At 42.7% G+C, this 16,879-nt stretch overlaps 1 protein-coding gene across 1 annotated transcript in view; it reads right to left on the bottom strand.

The window, feature by feature from the left end:
• EIF3B (eukaryotic translation initiation factor 3 subunit B) overlaps positions 1-16,879 on the bottom strand; it is a gene marked incomplete at its 5' end in the record, with an annotated part of 45,761 nt that extends 28,882 nt beyond the window's left edge. The window contains 6 exon segments of the mRNA XM_014583950.1: positions 117-274; positions 685-813; positions 1,704-1,761; positions 2,085-2,204; positions 9,266-9,458; positions 16,638-16,879. Coding sequence (XP_014439436.1) covers positions 117-274; positions 685-813; positions 1,704-1,761; positions 2,085-2,204; positions 9,266-9,458; positions 16,638-16,879 — 900 coding nt within the window.

A 16,879-nucleotide genomic window follows, 5' to 3' on the forward strand; every position in this document is an offset into this window, starting at 1 on the left:
ACATTTTTTTAAGTCTAAAATTACTGCAGAATAAAAAGTTTAAAATAATTCTCTGTAGAAGACTGGCAGAAAGTACAAAGATTAAAGACTCCATTTGCATTTTTCTAACAGCTTACCTTTCACAGGGTGAAAAATCAATGAGCTGAACCCCTTGATGACTGAATCTCTGGATCTGTTTGAATTTCTCTCCTCCCCAAAGAGCAATGCCCCTTTGATGAAAGGTAGCCAGGTAGGTGCCCTTAGGAGACCAACGCACATATGTCTCTGTCCATCTCTGCAGAATAAGCAGTGCCAATGTTAAAAATAAAATAAAACAAAGGCAACAAAAAACAAAATACAAAGACTCCCTCCTTCTACAATTAATCTTCCCCACAAACAAATGAAATATCTAAGAAATCTATTAATTTCTCATGGCTTATTTCAAAGCTGAAAGTGGAACAGAAAAAGCTTTCTCTGAGAAATCACCAAGAAAATAAAAACTATACTTGCTCTTCCATTAGTTTGTGATGGTAACCAAGTTTTACTTTAAGAAATATAAAGAATCCATGAAAAATGTGTATCATGAAAACACTATGCATTAAAATTTTTTACACCGTAATAAACTTATACTTTAATTCCATTTTTCTTTAAACATTTTAAAGTCCCCTGGTCCAAAGTAATGCCCCCACAGCAGCAAATACACACCGCTCTTTCTTCAATTGAGACAGGATCTTTAACATCATTCCAGAATATGGAAGTACGGTCTCCACTCTCAAAAATGACACTATATTGATCTCTGCATTCTGCCTCTTCCAGCCAATAACGTAAATTTCCCTAAAAAAGGAATGAAAAGGGATAACATTTCATTAGTTTTAAACAAAATAAACTCATAACTCATATCTTTTTTTATAATTATTTATTTTATTAATTTATTCATTTATTTTTTAGTTTTACCAGAGAAACAAGAGGGTGAGAGAGAGAGAGGAAGTGAGAAAGCAAGCCACCAGATTCAGGACTTGAACCCTGGCCAGTCATGTGGGGGTGTCCAGCACCTTAACCACCACGCCACCTGCTGGTCCCCATAACTCATATCTTATAGATATAACAAATTTGGTCAACATCCTTAATTGTCAAGGAATTCAGAACTTTTTTTTTTTGGAGAGGTTTTCGCTACAGGGCGCGTGCGCTCGCCAGACAGAAAGAGACATAGAGACAGAAAGTGAGAAATCACCCCTCAGGGGTGATGGTCACGCTGCAATCCCTTCTCCTCCATTCTCCTCTTGGGATCTTGGGCATGCACGCACATACGCCCGGCGTGAGTTTTAAGCCACCAAGTCTGGGACACGAACCGCGGTCGACTACATGGGAGGCCAGCGACATAGCCATTACACTAACTGCTGGTTCCCGGAATTCACAACTTAAGATAAGATTTCCATCATTTTAAAAAAATTATTCAGTTTTTTTTTTTTTAAAGAGATTTTTTTGTTATAGGGTACATGTGCTCGTCAGAGAGACAGAAAACAAAATAGACCCCCAGGGGGGATGGTCACACCGCAATCCCTTCTCCTTCATTCTTCTCTTGGGATCTGGGGCACACATGCACACGGATGGCGTGTTTTAAGCCACCAGGTCCAGGACTTGAACCACAGTCAACTACTGTGACTTCAGCAATGTAACCATTACATCATATGCTGGTCCCTAGATACAGATTTTATACAACTTACCAGGTCTTTAAAAGGTTGCTTCTCTGGAATATCCCATTCATCACTGATTGTCATATACCTGGAAAAGAAAAGACACTGCTGAGTAAAACATTAATAGCTAGAATGAGGGTAAGTAAAGAGGATAGTAACTACCAGTGGTTTAAACTTGAGCAGTACCACACCACCACAATCCTCTTCCAACCACATAAGGAAAGGTTTTGATTGGTGTAAAAACTGGTAAGAGGTGCTGCAAGTCAAGTGTTAGAGATGCTCATACCTGCAATGGTATGACCAACAGAGATGTGAAATGCCACCAGCATCCACTGTCAAACATGTGCCACCCATGCATGAGCCACCCACACACAGGCCAATGTCTGGTCTTGTGGGCAAGTCTGAACTCACTTGTCAAAATCAGTGAACAGGTTGACTCGGAACGTGTGCTGCTTGTCAAGCTTATAACCATCAGCATTTTTCACAGCATCCACAGCATGGGCAGGAGACGCATATTCCAGGAAAATATACCTGGAGTGAAGAAGAATGGCATTTTTCACCAGTGCATACTTTAAGATTAGGCAGGTCCAGGACCAGCAGCTGGCGTAATGGCTATGTCACTGGACTTCCATGTAGTCGACCGCAGTTTGAGTCCTGGACCCGGTGGCTTAAACTCACGCCGCGCGCATGTGCGTGTGTGCCCAGGATCCTGAGAGGAGAATGGAGGAGAAAGGATTGAGGCCATCCCTCCTGGGGGGTGATTTCTCGCTTTCTGTCTCTGTCTTTCTGGCGAGTGCATGCGCCCTATAGCAAAAACCTCTTCAAAAAAAAAGATTAGGCAGGTCTCAGTCTATACACCTGAGACCTTCCTACAGATGAACGTCCACATAAGTAATGTCTGTGGCTCGTCACAGTGCCCTGTCCACAAAGCAGTCAAAGTAGGTACAAGTTACTAGCCAAATGATATAGTAATTAAGGTGGCTGAATCCCACATGGCCAACTATGTGATTTCAGTCCCAGACTTGGTGACTTGAAAGACATCTGGGCACATATGCATACAAGCCCAAAATCCTGAGAGGAGGACAGATTGAGGCAATAGCCACCCCCAGGGGAGATTTTTTACTCCCTTCCCCCCTGCCCTCCTTCTCTCTGGTGAGTGTACAGGCCCTATAGCAAAAAGTAAAAACAAAACAAAGCAAACAAACCAAATAAAAAAGAGCACACCAAAAACTTAAAACAATCAAGAAGATCCAAGGTCTCTAATTTCATAACCATAAATTATGAAAAAGTTACCTAATCAAAGTTTGCTCTCTTGACCAAGTAATGGTTTCATACAAGTGTCAAAATTTATCAAACTGGGGCCAGATGTATTACCTACTGATTAAGGAGGCCAGATCCTAATGGCCAACCATGGTCAAGCATTACAAGGTTCGAGTCCCAGTCCTGGCAGTTTGAAAAATACGCCAGGCACATGTGCATGCAGGTACAAAATCCTGATCGGATGGAGAAAAGAAGGGACTGGGGCATGATCACGCCCAGCTGGGGAGTGCTTTCTCCCTGTCTCTTCCGGGCAATCACATATGAACTCTGACAAAAAAAAATTTTAAAACTATCCAAATTGGGCCAGCTCCGTGGCCTGGTGTTTAAGGTACCTGAATCCCACATGGTCAACAGCATAGTTTGGGACCAGCAAGTAGTGTAATGGCTATGTCGCTGGACTCCCATGTAGTAGACTGTGGTTCGAGTCCCAGACCCGGTGGCTTAAACTCACGCCAGGCGCGTGTGCCTGCGTGCCCAAGATCCCGAGAGGAGAATGGAGGAGAAGGGATTGTGGCATGGCCATCCCCCTTGGGGGGTGATTTCTCGCTTTCTATCTCTCTGTCTCTGTCTTTCTGGCAAGTGCATGCACCCTATAGCAAAAAATAAATAAATAAATAAAACCCTCTCAAAAAAACAAAAAACAAAAAACAAAAACAAACAAAAAATCCAGCATAGTTTGAGTCCCCGACCGGGTGGCTTGAGAAATACACCAGGCCTGTGTGTTTACATGCCCAAAATCATAAAAGGAGGGAAAGATTGCAGAAAGCATCACAATATGGCCATCCTCAAAGGTAGGGAGTGGACGTGCTTTCTCCTCTGCCTCTGTGTCTCTGGTAAGCACACATAACCTCTACTCCTCCCCCAACAAAAAACTATGAAAGTTTACTGTATTATAAATGATCTCAGTAAAGCAGTTGAAAGAAATTTTTAAAAATGCAGCCTAACACTGTATGTAACAGGCAAAATTACAAAGGATCTCAGATAATTTATTATAATCAAAATATAACAAAATTGCTGGTGAAATGAGGTTATTCTTCAACCTATTTCCCCAAATAGAAATGTCAGCAGCACTACCTATATTGGATAATTTTTCTGAAACTTAAAACCTTTCTAGGTAGTTCTTTGAACTTCAAAATCCTGCAGGGAGAAAAAAAAAAACTTTATCATCTTCTCATTTTTATGAAAAGTAAGACTATTTTGTTTGCTTGTTTTTCAGAGATTGATTTGTACATGAAATTTTAATAGAAATAGCCTGACAACGCTGTGGAGCAACAAAACTTTCATCTAATGCTGTAGAAGTATGAATTGTTGACAATCACTCTAGAGTGCAATCTGAGTGGCACAGAAGGTAGACATTTTGAATTGCCAGAGAGACACTGAGAGACAGAGGCTGAGGGAGAAAACACCTCCTCCCTAGTGGAGTGTGGTCATGCCACGTCCCTTTTCCCCCATTTCTCCATCCTGTTTGAATTTGGGGCACACATGCACAAGTACCTAGCATGGTTTTCAAGTCTCTGGGGCCAGTACTCAAACCATGGCCAGTCGTATGAAATCCAGGCCCCTGAACTACTAGGATACAGGGCTGGCTTGAAGGGGGGCATTTTATGCAACTTAACAATTTTACTAGGTTTAAGAAACCCTTAGACTTGTGCAAAAGAAGATATATACAAGACCATTTATAACTTCGAAATATTAAAATGTCAACCAATGGGAAAACAGACTAATTGTTAAATGGAACAGACTACCACAATATTTAAAAAGAAATTATAAACAACTTATTGACACTTAAGACCTTATATTAAACACACGAAGAAAAACTATACAACATACATTTTATGCTGCCATTGTTTTTAAAAGACACACATTATTGGGACCAGCAGATGGTACAGCAGTTATGTCACTAGATTCCCACACGGTCAACTGCAGTTCAGTTCCAGTCCCACACTCAGTGGCTTGAAACTCACACTGGGCAAGTGTGTGTGACTGCCCAAGATCCCAGGAAGAGAATCGACTGCAGTAAGGCCATTCCTCCAGGGGGTGATTTCTCACTTTCCCTCTGTCTCTGTCTCTCTCCAGTGAGCACACGCACCACTACCTATATTGGATAATTTTTCTGAAACTTAAAACCTTTCTAGGTAGTTCTTTGAACTTCAAAATCCTGCAGGGAGAAAAAAAAAAACTTTATCATCTTCTCATTTTTATGAAAAGTAAGACTATTTTGTTTGCTTGTTTTTCAGAGATTGATTTGTACATGAAATTTTAATAGAAATAGCCTGACAACGCTGTGGAGCAACAAAACTTTCATCTAATGCTGTAGAAGTATGAATTGTTGACAATCACTCTAGAGTGCAATCTGAGTGGCACAGAAGGTAGACATTTTGAATTGCCAGAGAGACACTGAGAGACAGAGGCTGAGGGAGAAAACACCTCCTCCCTAGTGGAGTGTGGTCATGCCACGTCCCTTTTCCCCCATTTCTCCATCCTGTTTGAATTTGGGGCACACATGCACAAGTACCTAGCATGGTTTTCAAGTCTCTGGGGCCAGTACTCAAACCATGGCCAGTCGTATGAAATCCAGGCCCCTGAACTACTAGGATACAGGGCTGGCTTGAAGGGGGGCATTTTATGCAACTTAACAATTTTACTAGGTTTAAGAAACCCTTAGACTTGTGCAAAAGAAGATATATACAAGACCATTTATAACTTCGAAATATTAAAATGTCAACCAATGGGAAAACAGACTAATTGTTAAATGGAACAGACTACCACAATATTTAAAAAGAAATTATAAACAACTTATTGACACTTAAGACCTTATATTAAACACACGAAGAAAAACTATACAACATACATTTTATGCTGCCATTGTTTTTAAAAGACACACATTATTGGGACCAGCAGATGGTACAGCAGTTATGTCACTAGATTCCCACACGGTCAACTGCAGTTCAGTTCCAGTCCCACACTCAGTGGCTTGAAACTCACACTGGGCAAGTGTGTGTGACTGCCCAAGATCCCAGGAAGAGAATCGACTGCAGTAAGGCCATTCCTCCAGGGGGTGATTTCTCACTTTCCCTCTGTCTCTGTCTCTCTCCAGTGAGCACAAGCACCCTAAGGCAAAAACCTCCCCTCAAAAAAAAAAAAAAAAAGACACAGATTATTTTAGTTAATGCTAAGGACAGAAAAGCACTGATTAAGCAATAACATGACGCTTTCATCTAGACTATAAGATGTATCTCCATTTCAGAAATATTAAAATATTTTCAAAGGGGCTAGTCAGGTGGCGTGGTAGTTAAAGTCCTGGACTCCCACATGGTTGACCATGGTTTAAGTTCCAGACCTGGTGACTTGAGGATCACACCAGGTCTGTGTGTGAATGCCCCAAGTCCCAGGATGATGAGGAAGGGACTACAGCATGATCAAAACCCTTGGGGGGATGAGTTCTCACTTTCCCTCTCACTGTCTCTGGCAAATGCACATATCCTACGGCAAAAACAGACAAACAAACAAACAAAAAAAACACAAAACACACACGTTACTTATTATACACACACACTTGGGGGAGGGAGGGCTGGCTCTGTAGCCTACTGGTTAAGGGAGACAGATCTCATACAACCATCTGTGGCTGGGAATCTTGGCACTGGAGGCTTGAAAAGAACACTGGGGGGCCAGGAGGTGGCGTGGTGGTTAAGGGTGTTAGACTCCCACATGGCTGACCACTGTTTAAGTCCCAGACTTGACGGCTTACTTTATCACTTTCTTTTCTCTCTGGCCAAAAAAATACAAAAATTTTAAGAAGTTAAATTAAAAAGAAAGTAAAGCTCACTGGGTGCATGTGTACACATGCCCCAAATCCAGATCGGATGGAAAAATGGAGAAGGGATTACAACATGACCACCCCACTAGAGGTGCTTCCTCCCTGTCTCTCCTTGGTGAGCACATGTGCTCTCTGGCAATTAAAAAGAAAAGATGGAGCCATATGATGACACAATGGTAAAAATGGAACACCACAGGCAATCCTACACAGGAAGATTTCTGGTTCAAGTCCCAAGATCTTCCTGGGTATTCCAGACACACATGATCTGGAACTGGTATAGTTATGACCCTGCTGGGGATGCACGCTTGCTCTCATTTACTCAAGTAACAAATGAATAATTTTTTAAAAAAAAAATGCATACATTACAATAAATAAAAATCCATATACAAGATCTTCCTGAATTCTGCCAGCTTTGAGGACAATCCATGCCCTTATCAAGGATATATCTTGTGTCAATTACTGGTCTGATGGCAAACACTTAAATACAAAGCTCTGATTTCTTACTAATTTAGCAGCCTACTTAAAATACCATTACTTCAGGGCCAGCAGGTAGTGTGAAGTTAGAGGCACTAGACTCTCACATGGCCAAGGGGTGCCAGACCTGGCAGCTTGCCTTCTCACTTTCTGTCTCTCTGGTGAGCATACATGCCCTAGAGCAAATTAAAAAATAACAATAATAATAATGGAACCAGCAGATAGTATAGCAGTTATGTCACTGGACTTCCACATGGCCAATCTCAGTTCAAATTCTGAACCCAGTGACTTGAAATTCATGCCGGGCACGTGAAAGAAAAGGATTGCAACGTGGCCATCCCCACTGGGGGAATGATTTCTCAATTTCCCTCTCACTGTCTCTGTGTGTCTCTCTCTCTCTAGCAAGCACATGTACCCTAAGGCAAAAAAAAACTCTTAAAAAAATACTAATAACAAATAAATATATATATTTTAAAGATCTATAACATCGTCTTCTCTCTCTGATGATCCTACAACCAAATCCTTAGTGCTTCTAGCTGAGGGTGGCCTGTAAATAAACAGGATAAAATTGCCGTAGTAAAACCATGCATTGCCATCACAGTAAACTCCTGCAGCACGTGACCATCACGATGACTCTAACACTTAGAAATACACTAAGGAGACTTCAGCAATGGGAACACACTTACCCTTTTGTCTTTCCATCCTCTTCAGGATAAAAATCATTTGTGATTTTCCCAAACTTGGAAAAAATCTTATGGATGACATTTTTCAGTTTTTCAAGTCGGTCAGGTCCCACCTGAGGAACATTGTCCACTACAATCACTGAATCAATTCCATCTGCTTCCTGGGGCCGATCTTTGAGTACATCTCCCAGTAATTCTGTATGAATGAAAGATTTGTCAAATGACCTTTTTTATTAAAAAAAAAAAGAAAGAAAAACGTTAATATATTAGTTTAGCACACTGAACAGATTTCCAAGCAAAAAGTGAATGCATAATCTAAATGTTTTCACTGTAAACAAAAGAAATCATGACTCTCACTTGGTTCAATATTTAAACATGAGGCCCAGTCCTGGTGGTAAATACTGTTAAGACACTGTGTCCCACAAGCTGGAAATACATGGGAGGCCTAGAATCAAATTCCAGTCCAACCTAAAAACCAGGTACAGTGGCGTATAATCTCAGCAACTTGGGAGGTTGAGGCAGGAGGATTGGACATGGCCAGACCTTAAAAATAAATTAAATAGGGAACCAGAAGTTAGCGTAATGGCTATGTCGCTGGATTCCCACATAGTGGACCGCGGTTCGCGTCCTGGACCCGGTGGCTTAAAACTCACGCCGGGCGCGCACGCGTGTGTGCGTGCGTGCCCAAGATCCCGAGAGGAGAATGGAGAAGGGATTGCGGCATGACCATCCCCCCTGGGGGGTGATTTCTCGCTTTCTGTCTCTGTCTCTCTCTGTCTGTCTGGCAAGCACACGCGCCCTATAGCAAAAAAAAAATCTCAAAATAATTAATTAATTAATTAATTAATTAAATAAAACAAATCAGGGCCAGTGGGTAGTACAACAGTTAAACACTCTACATATGGAGCCAGATCCCACGTGGTTTACTGCCATTCAAATTCTAGTCCTAGAGGCTTAGAAAACACAAGGGGTGTGTGTATGCTCAGTACTCTCTGTGTGTCTCTCTCTCTCTAGCAAGCACATGTACCCTAAGGCAAAAAAAAACTCTTAAAAAAATACTAATAACAAATAAATATATATATTTTAAAGATCTATAACATCGTCTTCTCTCTCTGATGATCCTACAACCAAATCCTTAGTGCTTCTAGCTGAGGGTGGCCTGTAAATAAACAGGATAAAATTGCCGTAGTAAAACCATGCATTGCCATCACAGTAAACTCCTGCAGCACGTGACCATCACGATGACTCTAACACTTAGAAATACACTAAGGAGACTTCAGCAATGGGAACACACTTACCCTTTTGTCTTTCCATCCTCTTCAGGATAAAAATCATTTGTGATTTTCCCAAACTTGGAAAAAATCTTATGGATGACATTTTTCAGTTTTTCAAGTCGGTCAGGTCCCACCTGAGGAACATTGTCCACTACAATCACTGAATCAATTCCATCTGCTTCCTGGGGCCGATCTTTGAGTACATCTCCCAGTAATTCTGTATGAATGAAAGATTTGTCAAATGACCTTTTTTATTAAAAAAAAAAAGAAAGAAAAACGTTAATATATTAGTTTAGCACACTGAACAGATTTCCAAGCAAAAAGTGAATGCATAATCTAAATGTTTTCACTGTAAACAAAAGAAATCATGACTCTCACTTGGTTCAATATTTAAACATGAGGCCCAGTCCTGGTGGTAAATACTGTTAAGACACTGTGTCCCACAAGCTGGAAATACATGGGAGGCCTAGAATCAAATTCCAGTCCAACCTAAAAACCAGGTACAGTGGCGTATAATCTCAGCAACTTGGGAGGTTGAGGCAGGAGGATTGGACATGGCCAGACCTTAAAAATAAATTAAATAGGGAACCAGAAGTTAGCGTAATGGCTATGTCGCTGGATTCCCACATAGTGGACCGCGGTTCGCGTCCTGGACCCGGTGGCTTAAAACTCACGCCAGGCGCGCACGCGTGTGTGCGTGCGTGCCCAAGATCCCGAGAGGAGAATGGAGAAGGGATTGCGGCATGACCATCCCCCCTGGGGGGTGATTTCTCGCTTTCTGTCTCTGTCTCTCTCTGTCTGTCTGGCAAGCACACGCGCCCTATAGCAAAAAAAAAATCTCAAAATAATTAATTAATTAATTAATTAATTAAATAAAACAAATCAGGGCCAGTGGGTAGTACAACAGTTAAACACTCTACATATGGAGCCAGATCCCACGTGGTTTACTGCCATTCAAATTCTAGTCCTAGAGGCTTAGAAAACACAAGGGGTGTGTGTATGCTCAGTACTTTAACAGGATGGAAAAAGAGAAAAAGGACTGTAGTGTGACCACACCCACTGGAGGACGCTTTCTCTTTTGTCTCTATCTAGGGAGAGCATGCACTCTGGCAATTAATAAAAAGTTCTAAAAGGACCAAGGGGGTGAGGGGAATGCAAACAGCCCCCCACCAGGCACTTTCTTCCAAATAAGTTTAAAAACAAAACTGTTTAGGGACCAGCAGATAGCATAATGGCTACGTTGTCGCTAGACTCCCATGTAGTCAACTGCAGTTCAAGTCTCAGAACTAGTAGGTTAAACTCACGCTGGGGTGTGTGTGTGTGAGTGCCCAAGATCCCGAGAAGAGAATGGAGAAGGGACTGCAGCACGGCCACCCCCCCCTGGGGGGGGGTGATTTCTCGCTTTCTGTCTCTGTCTTTCTGGTGGCGTACATGCCCTATAGCAAAATACCTCTCCAAAACAAAAACCAAAAAACTGCTTATTTGGTATTCTTTGAAAAAAAAAAAAAAAAACTATACTGTAAGAGACACAGACAACTAATTTTTTTTTCCTCTTACATTCAACACAGATCACTTCAAAATTCAAGCCATGTGAAGGTTTTCCTCACAAACCAAGCAGTTCTCCAGCACTCACCAGCCTGGGTATCCTGTAACTTAATTCTGACACTATCTGCCTGGAGACAGCAACAGGTCCCTTAGGTGGAAGGCTCAATCTCCTAAAACTGGCCCCACTTCAGATGTTAATCCCAAGACCCAGGTCGTGACTTGTGTTTCTGACCAACAGGCTATAAATCGGGGTCCTGCAAATCTTTCCTTGAGTTCAATTAAGATGCTAGAGCTCTTGACCCAGGAAATGCTAGGTTTACCAGTTTATTATAAAGCATATTACACAAGATACAGATGAAGGAATACACAGAGAAAAAGCATGTGATAAGGGATATAAAGCTATGCCTCTCTTCAGACATGTCACCTTCCACAGACATCTATCTACATGTTTGGCTATCTGGAAGCTCCCTAAACCCCATCCTTTCAGGTTTTTATGAAGGTCTCATTGTGTGGCATGACTTGATTATATCACTGACCAGAGGTTGGGGTTGCAGATGAAAATTCCAACCTCTAATCACAAGGTTGGATCCTTTGGCAACCAGCATCTAACTTGTGGCTTTAAGGGAGCTCCCAAAGACCAATCATTTCATCAGCATACAAAAAGATACTACTTTAGAGATGCCCAAGTTTTTAGGAGCTGTGTTCCAGGACAGAGACCAAATATATATGCCACAGTATCACAACAGCCTTGATAGAAGACAAAATCAGGGTAAAAACATATTTAAGGAGACTAGTTTAACCCACAGTATTTTTTTTTCTTTCTTAGTGGTACATAAAATAACGATGCACTATGCAACTGATGATGTATTTGATTTGCTGAAATGCCTCACAGGGCTGTTAGGATGCACCATAGGCATTTTATTTTTTTGGAAAGGTTTTTGCTATAGGGCACATGCGCTCACCAGACAGAGAGAGACATAGAGACAGAAAGTGAGAAATCACCCCCCAGAGGGGATGGTCACTCCACAATCCCTTCTCCTCCATTCTCCTCTCGGGATCTTGGGCAAGCACGCACACGTGCCCGGCGTGAGTTTTAAGCCACCGGGACGTGAACCACGGTCGACTACATGGGAGTCCAGCGACATAGCCATTACGCTAACTGCTGGTTCCTGGACCACAGGCATTTTATAGACATTAAGACTACAGCTGCTGGGCAGCAGATGGTGCAGAGGTTAAGATGGCTGGATCCCACATGTCTGACAGCACAGTACAAGTTCCTTGAAAAACTCACCAGGCTTGTGTGTATACATGCCCAAAATCCCGAGAAGAAGGGAGAAAGGATTGCGGCATGGCTATTCCTCACCAGAGATAGGGGTTCATTTTCTCTCTCTCTCTCTCTCTCTCTCTCTCGGGAAAACACGCGTCCTATAGCCCCCAAAAAAGAGAGAGTGTGTGTAGATGTTCAGGACAGTGCATAGAACACAATAAGCAATATGTAGTAGTATTTTTATAACTATAGTCAAAACTTGAAAGTGTATTAACATTCATACCACTTGCTTCTACTACCTGAAACTTAAATACTTAGACTTCTTTAAATTGCTTTATTTCCATAAAATGGTCAGTTAAGGTGAGACAGAAGAAAAGACAGATATAAAATCAACTAGAAAAAAAAAATTGGAAGAGCAGGTCTGGGGAGGCAGATTTGAAGCGTGCAGGTTCTCTAGGCAATTCTTGGTCATTTGGGTGCTGCCCACTGCAGTTTTATGACGCTTGTCTCAGGCCTTGAGTCCTTTGGACCATAAAGCCCCAGCACCAATAAAAATACATGATCACTGTACTGGAGCTAAGCACAGAAGTAAAACTGAAGTATAAATTATGTACAAATCCTAAACCTGGTAAGACAGCTTGGATTAGAAACCAAAACAGAAAGATACCTTTTAAAATTCTTGTCAAAGCATACTCAGATGAAAGTGGATCAGTAAGTATAGCCATAAGGAGACTAGAGGTAGTTTTTACACACAGCTTAAAAAGTGGCTTGTCACACACATATCACTCTAATTTTTTTCACTCTAACAAAAAATTCAACATGGTAAATATGACAGGTGTTAGAAAATACTCTGCAGCATTTCTTCACTCTCAAAAATTAAGGTGACTGACTTCAATTATTTACCTTAAGACATGTGTCAAACATCTCCAGAGATGCTTAAACTACAGGTGCACACCACCATGCTCAGTTTCTAGGTAGGCCACAATAACCAAGGCCTCCCACACGGTCTCAGCCTGCCAAGTAGCAGGGTTTACCTTTGTGCTACTGCAGCTGGTAAATCCCTCCATTTTTTGTCTTTACATTTTTCATAAGAAGTTAGAAAGATCTTTCAAAAAGAAAAAAGTCCTTTAATTTTTTTTTAACTTTTATTTTTATTTATTTAAATTTGACTGGAGAGGGGAAGAGAGAGAGGGAAGGAGGGAGGGAAAGTGAGAAAGCAGGCCGCCAGGTCCAGGACTCGGAACTCAGACTGCAGTTGGCCATGTGGGAGTCCAATGCCCTGAACTACCATGTCACCTGATGGCTCCAAAGCCCTTTTAATTTCAAGAGGCAAGTCCTGTCATAAACCATTTTTAATTATTTATTTATTTAGAGAGAGAGAGAAAGAGAGAGATTTTGCGAGTTAGAGACAGAGACAGACAGAAAACGAGAAATCACTCCTCAGGAGTTTGGCCATGCTGCAATTCCTTCTCTTCCATTCCTGTCTCAGAATTTGGGGCACGCATGCACATGAATCAGCTTGAGTTTCAAGCCTCCAAGTCTGGGACTTGAACTGAAGTTGGCCATGTAGGAGTCCCGTGGCATAACAATTACGCCATCTGCTGGTTCCCATTTTCAATTATTTTTAACTCTCAGGAATGATAGTGACATTTCCAATGAAACTTACATTGAGAACAAGCAGAGGGAAAAAATAGAAAGGCAGTTGAAAGCACCGTCGGACATCCTTGCCATAGAAACTAGTCAAATCCTGGGAACCAGCAGTTAGTGTAATGGCTATGTCGCTGGACTCCCGCGTAGTCGACCGCGGTTCGTGTCCCGGACCCGGTGGCTTAAAACTCACGCCGGGCGCGTGGGCGTGCGTGCCCAAGATCCCGAGAGGAGAATGGAGGAGAAGGGATTGCGGCGTGACCATCCCCCCTGGGGGGTGATTTCTCGCTTTCTGTCTCTCTGTCTGTCGGGCGAGCGCACGCGCCCTACAGTGAAAACTCTCTCAAAAAAAAAAAAAAAAAAAAGAAACTAGTCAAATCCTTGGGTAACTCTGAAAGCACACTCACCATACAATTAAATGGCCTGTAAAGCCTGATCTGAATTTACAAAGCTTATAATAAAAGTTCGGCATTTATGCAAACTGTGAACTCCTTCCAATGATCTCAAAGTGTCTAGTCTATTAGAATCTGCCCACACATAGGAAAGGACTAAAGGAAGTAACTATGTACAAGAACTATCTCCTTGATCATTACCAGCCCAAGCATCAGCTACTCTGGGTTTACAGATTTTCCACCTGACTCTAGGAAAAACAGATAGGAACATTTCTCAAGACTAAATAGCAGACATAAACATAAATACTGTATTTTTAAGTTTACTTATGAAGAGGGGTACCTTGACACGGTCTCACCACACAGCACCTTACCCCCAGGCAGCCGGGATCACAAGTAGGGTAGGGAGTACCCTGCATGTTCAGGTCAACCAAAGATCCAAAACCAGGCTTCCCACGTGGCTCCAGTATTATGCTGTGGCATCCTCCCATCTGTGCCACCTTAGCTGGGCCCATATAATATTTTAATGAGCCAAAAAAGAAGTAATTCAGTTAAATCCTGATCATGTATTTATTTGGTCAGATACCAAAGGCTGTTAAAACATTAAACTGAAACGATGGCGACAGATTAAGATACAATTGTGAGACCAGATATGGTGACCTGTGCCTGCCATCCCAGCTACTCAGAGACTGAGTAGGAGAGGACAAATTTGAAGCCAGCCAGTCTGGGTACCAGAGCAAGACTCCATCTCAAAAAAAAAAAAAAAAAAAAAAAAAAAAGAGAAAAAGATGCGACTGTGGAGCGGTGCTCATCTATATCAAAGAATAAGGAAGCAAGACGAGGAAGGGCCTGGGCTACTCTCTGGAATGCTCTCTTTTTTTTTTTTTTTTTTTTGAGAGATTTTCACTGTAGGGCGCGTGTGACAGAGAGAGACATAGAGACAGAAAGCGAGAAATCACCCCCCAGGGGGGATGGTCACGCCGCAATCCCTTCTCCTCCATTCTCCTCTCGGGATCTTGGGCATGCACGCACACGCGCCCGGCGTGAGTTTTAAGCCACCGGGTCCGGGACACTAACCGCGGTCGACTACGTGGGAGTCCAGCGACATAGCCATTACGCTAACTGCTGGTTCCCTGGAATGCTCTCTTAACACCCATTCCCTTTAGGAAAGGAACAATACATCTTCTCAAAACACACCTGAGCTACAGACCATAACAAGTGGCCTTAAGAAAGCTGACAGCTGAGTTCTAGTTTCTCAGGATGAGGCATCTCACCTGTGACTCTGGCTGACCCACACCTCAGAATACACTGACTGGTCAAGGATCCATAGTTGTGCTCATACAGGCATCCTCTGTCATACACCCCAATTCAGGAAATAACTCACATGTTATAAATCTGTGAGTGAAAAGGGCTTAAATAATGCTTTTTAAAAATTTAATGAATCCCCCAGGTTAAAAATGAGCTTTAAAGCCAAGTTGGATTTTTAAATATAAGCAAACATTGGTGTTAAAATGCCCAGTGGTCTGGGCAGAAGAGTCCAGTGGAAATCCTGTCAACAATGATCCCTGTGAATTTGCACCAACACCATTACTCTACCTTAATCAGATGTACCTAAGTCTTCACTAGTTGGTGGTACTTTCCTGCTAAAATGTCTTTTAATCTTATGAAACAGGGTACAGTAAGAATGATGTCAGTTACTGCTAGTCCTTTAAACATATGTTTAAATTAAAAGTTAACAAGTCTGCACTGGTTCCCTACATTGGCTACTTCAGCCACAGTGTTTTAATTTTTTTCACTTTAGTATTAACACAGTCAATATGCAGAGAAACCGGCTGACCTGATTCTAACTCAGTGTTAAAACGGCTAAAAACGAAGCAAAGACAAATGAGATCAGCTATCATTGAAAGTCACTTTAGCAGACAAGCTCTCAGGCAGGAAGCAGAAATAATGCCTATAAATCTAACCAAGAGAAAACCAAGATAACCAAGCTGTAATTAACAATACTAAAATCTAAAGAAATTATTTGCCAACAAAAGAACAGTGGTCTGACAGACGGGGGAGGAGGGGGAATACAAATAGGAATCTGATAGGATCTGCTTGACACTGTTGTACCTGGAGACATTCTGCAAGGAAGGGAAGGGCACTGCCACAAACTTTATCCGATTCAGCCCTTGGGAGGGCTGGCTGGTCAGCTCTGGGGGCCAGAAACTGAGTACTGCCTCTGCTTTACACTCAGCCGCCCCTGCACAACTCCGCCCTCCACGACTCTCCTAGATTTCTGGTTGTGTTGCAAATGACTGGTTCCCAAGGGAATCTCTATCCTGTCTCTCTTGAGTGGGGAAGGAAAGAGGAAAGGTGCTAGGCTCTCACCTACGCGCGAAATCAACAAATGGAAGGAAGCGACCCTTTCCTCCCTCGGTGCCTTGTGAGACAAGTTACCCTCGCTGGAGCTTCTACACCCCCACATCCAGCCAGCCTAAGTCAAACTCCTGCGCGGCCCGTCCTATACCCCCCACCACACCTCTACACACACACCGGCTGCTCTCACCTTCCTCGCTTACGTCGTCCACGAAGTCCTCGGGGTCGCTGAAGGAGGGCTCGTCAGCGTCGCCGTTCTCCACCGCCCGGGGCTCAGCCTCAGCCGCGCTGCCCACGTTCCCGACCGCCTCTTCGGAAGCCGCCTGGGCCCGGCTGTCGGCGGGGTCGTCCCGGGCTGGCTCCCCCAGGGCCTCGCCTTGGGGCGCGGCGAGGAGCTCGGCCTGCGACGCAGGCAGGTCCTCGGAGGGGGGC

Source organism: Tupaia chinensis, unplaced genomic scaffold (genome assembly GCF_000334495.1).
Source record: "Tupaia chinensis unplaced genomic scaffold, TupChi_1.0 Scaffold145208_1, whole genome shotgun sequence".
Lineage (NCBI taxonomy): Eukaryota > Metazoa > Chordata > Mammalia > Scandentia > Tupaiidae > Tupaia > Tupaia belangeri.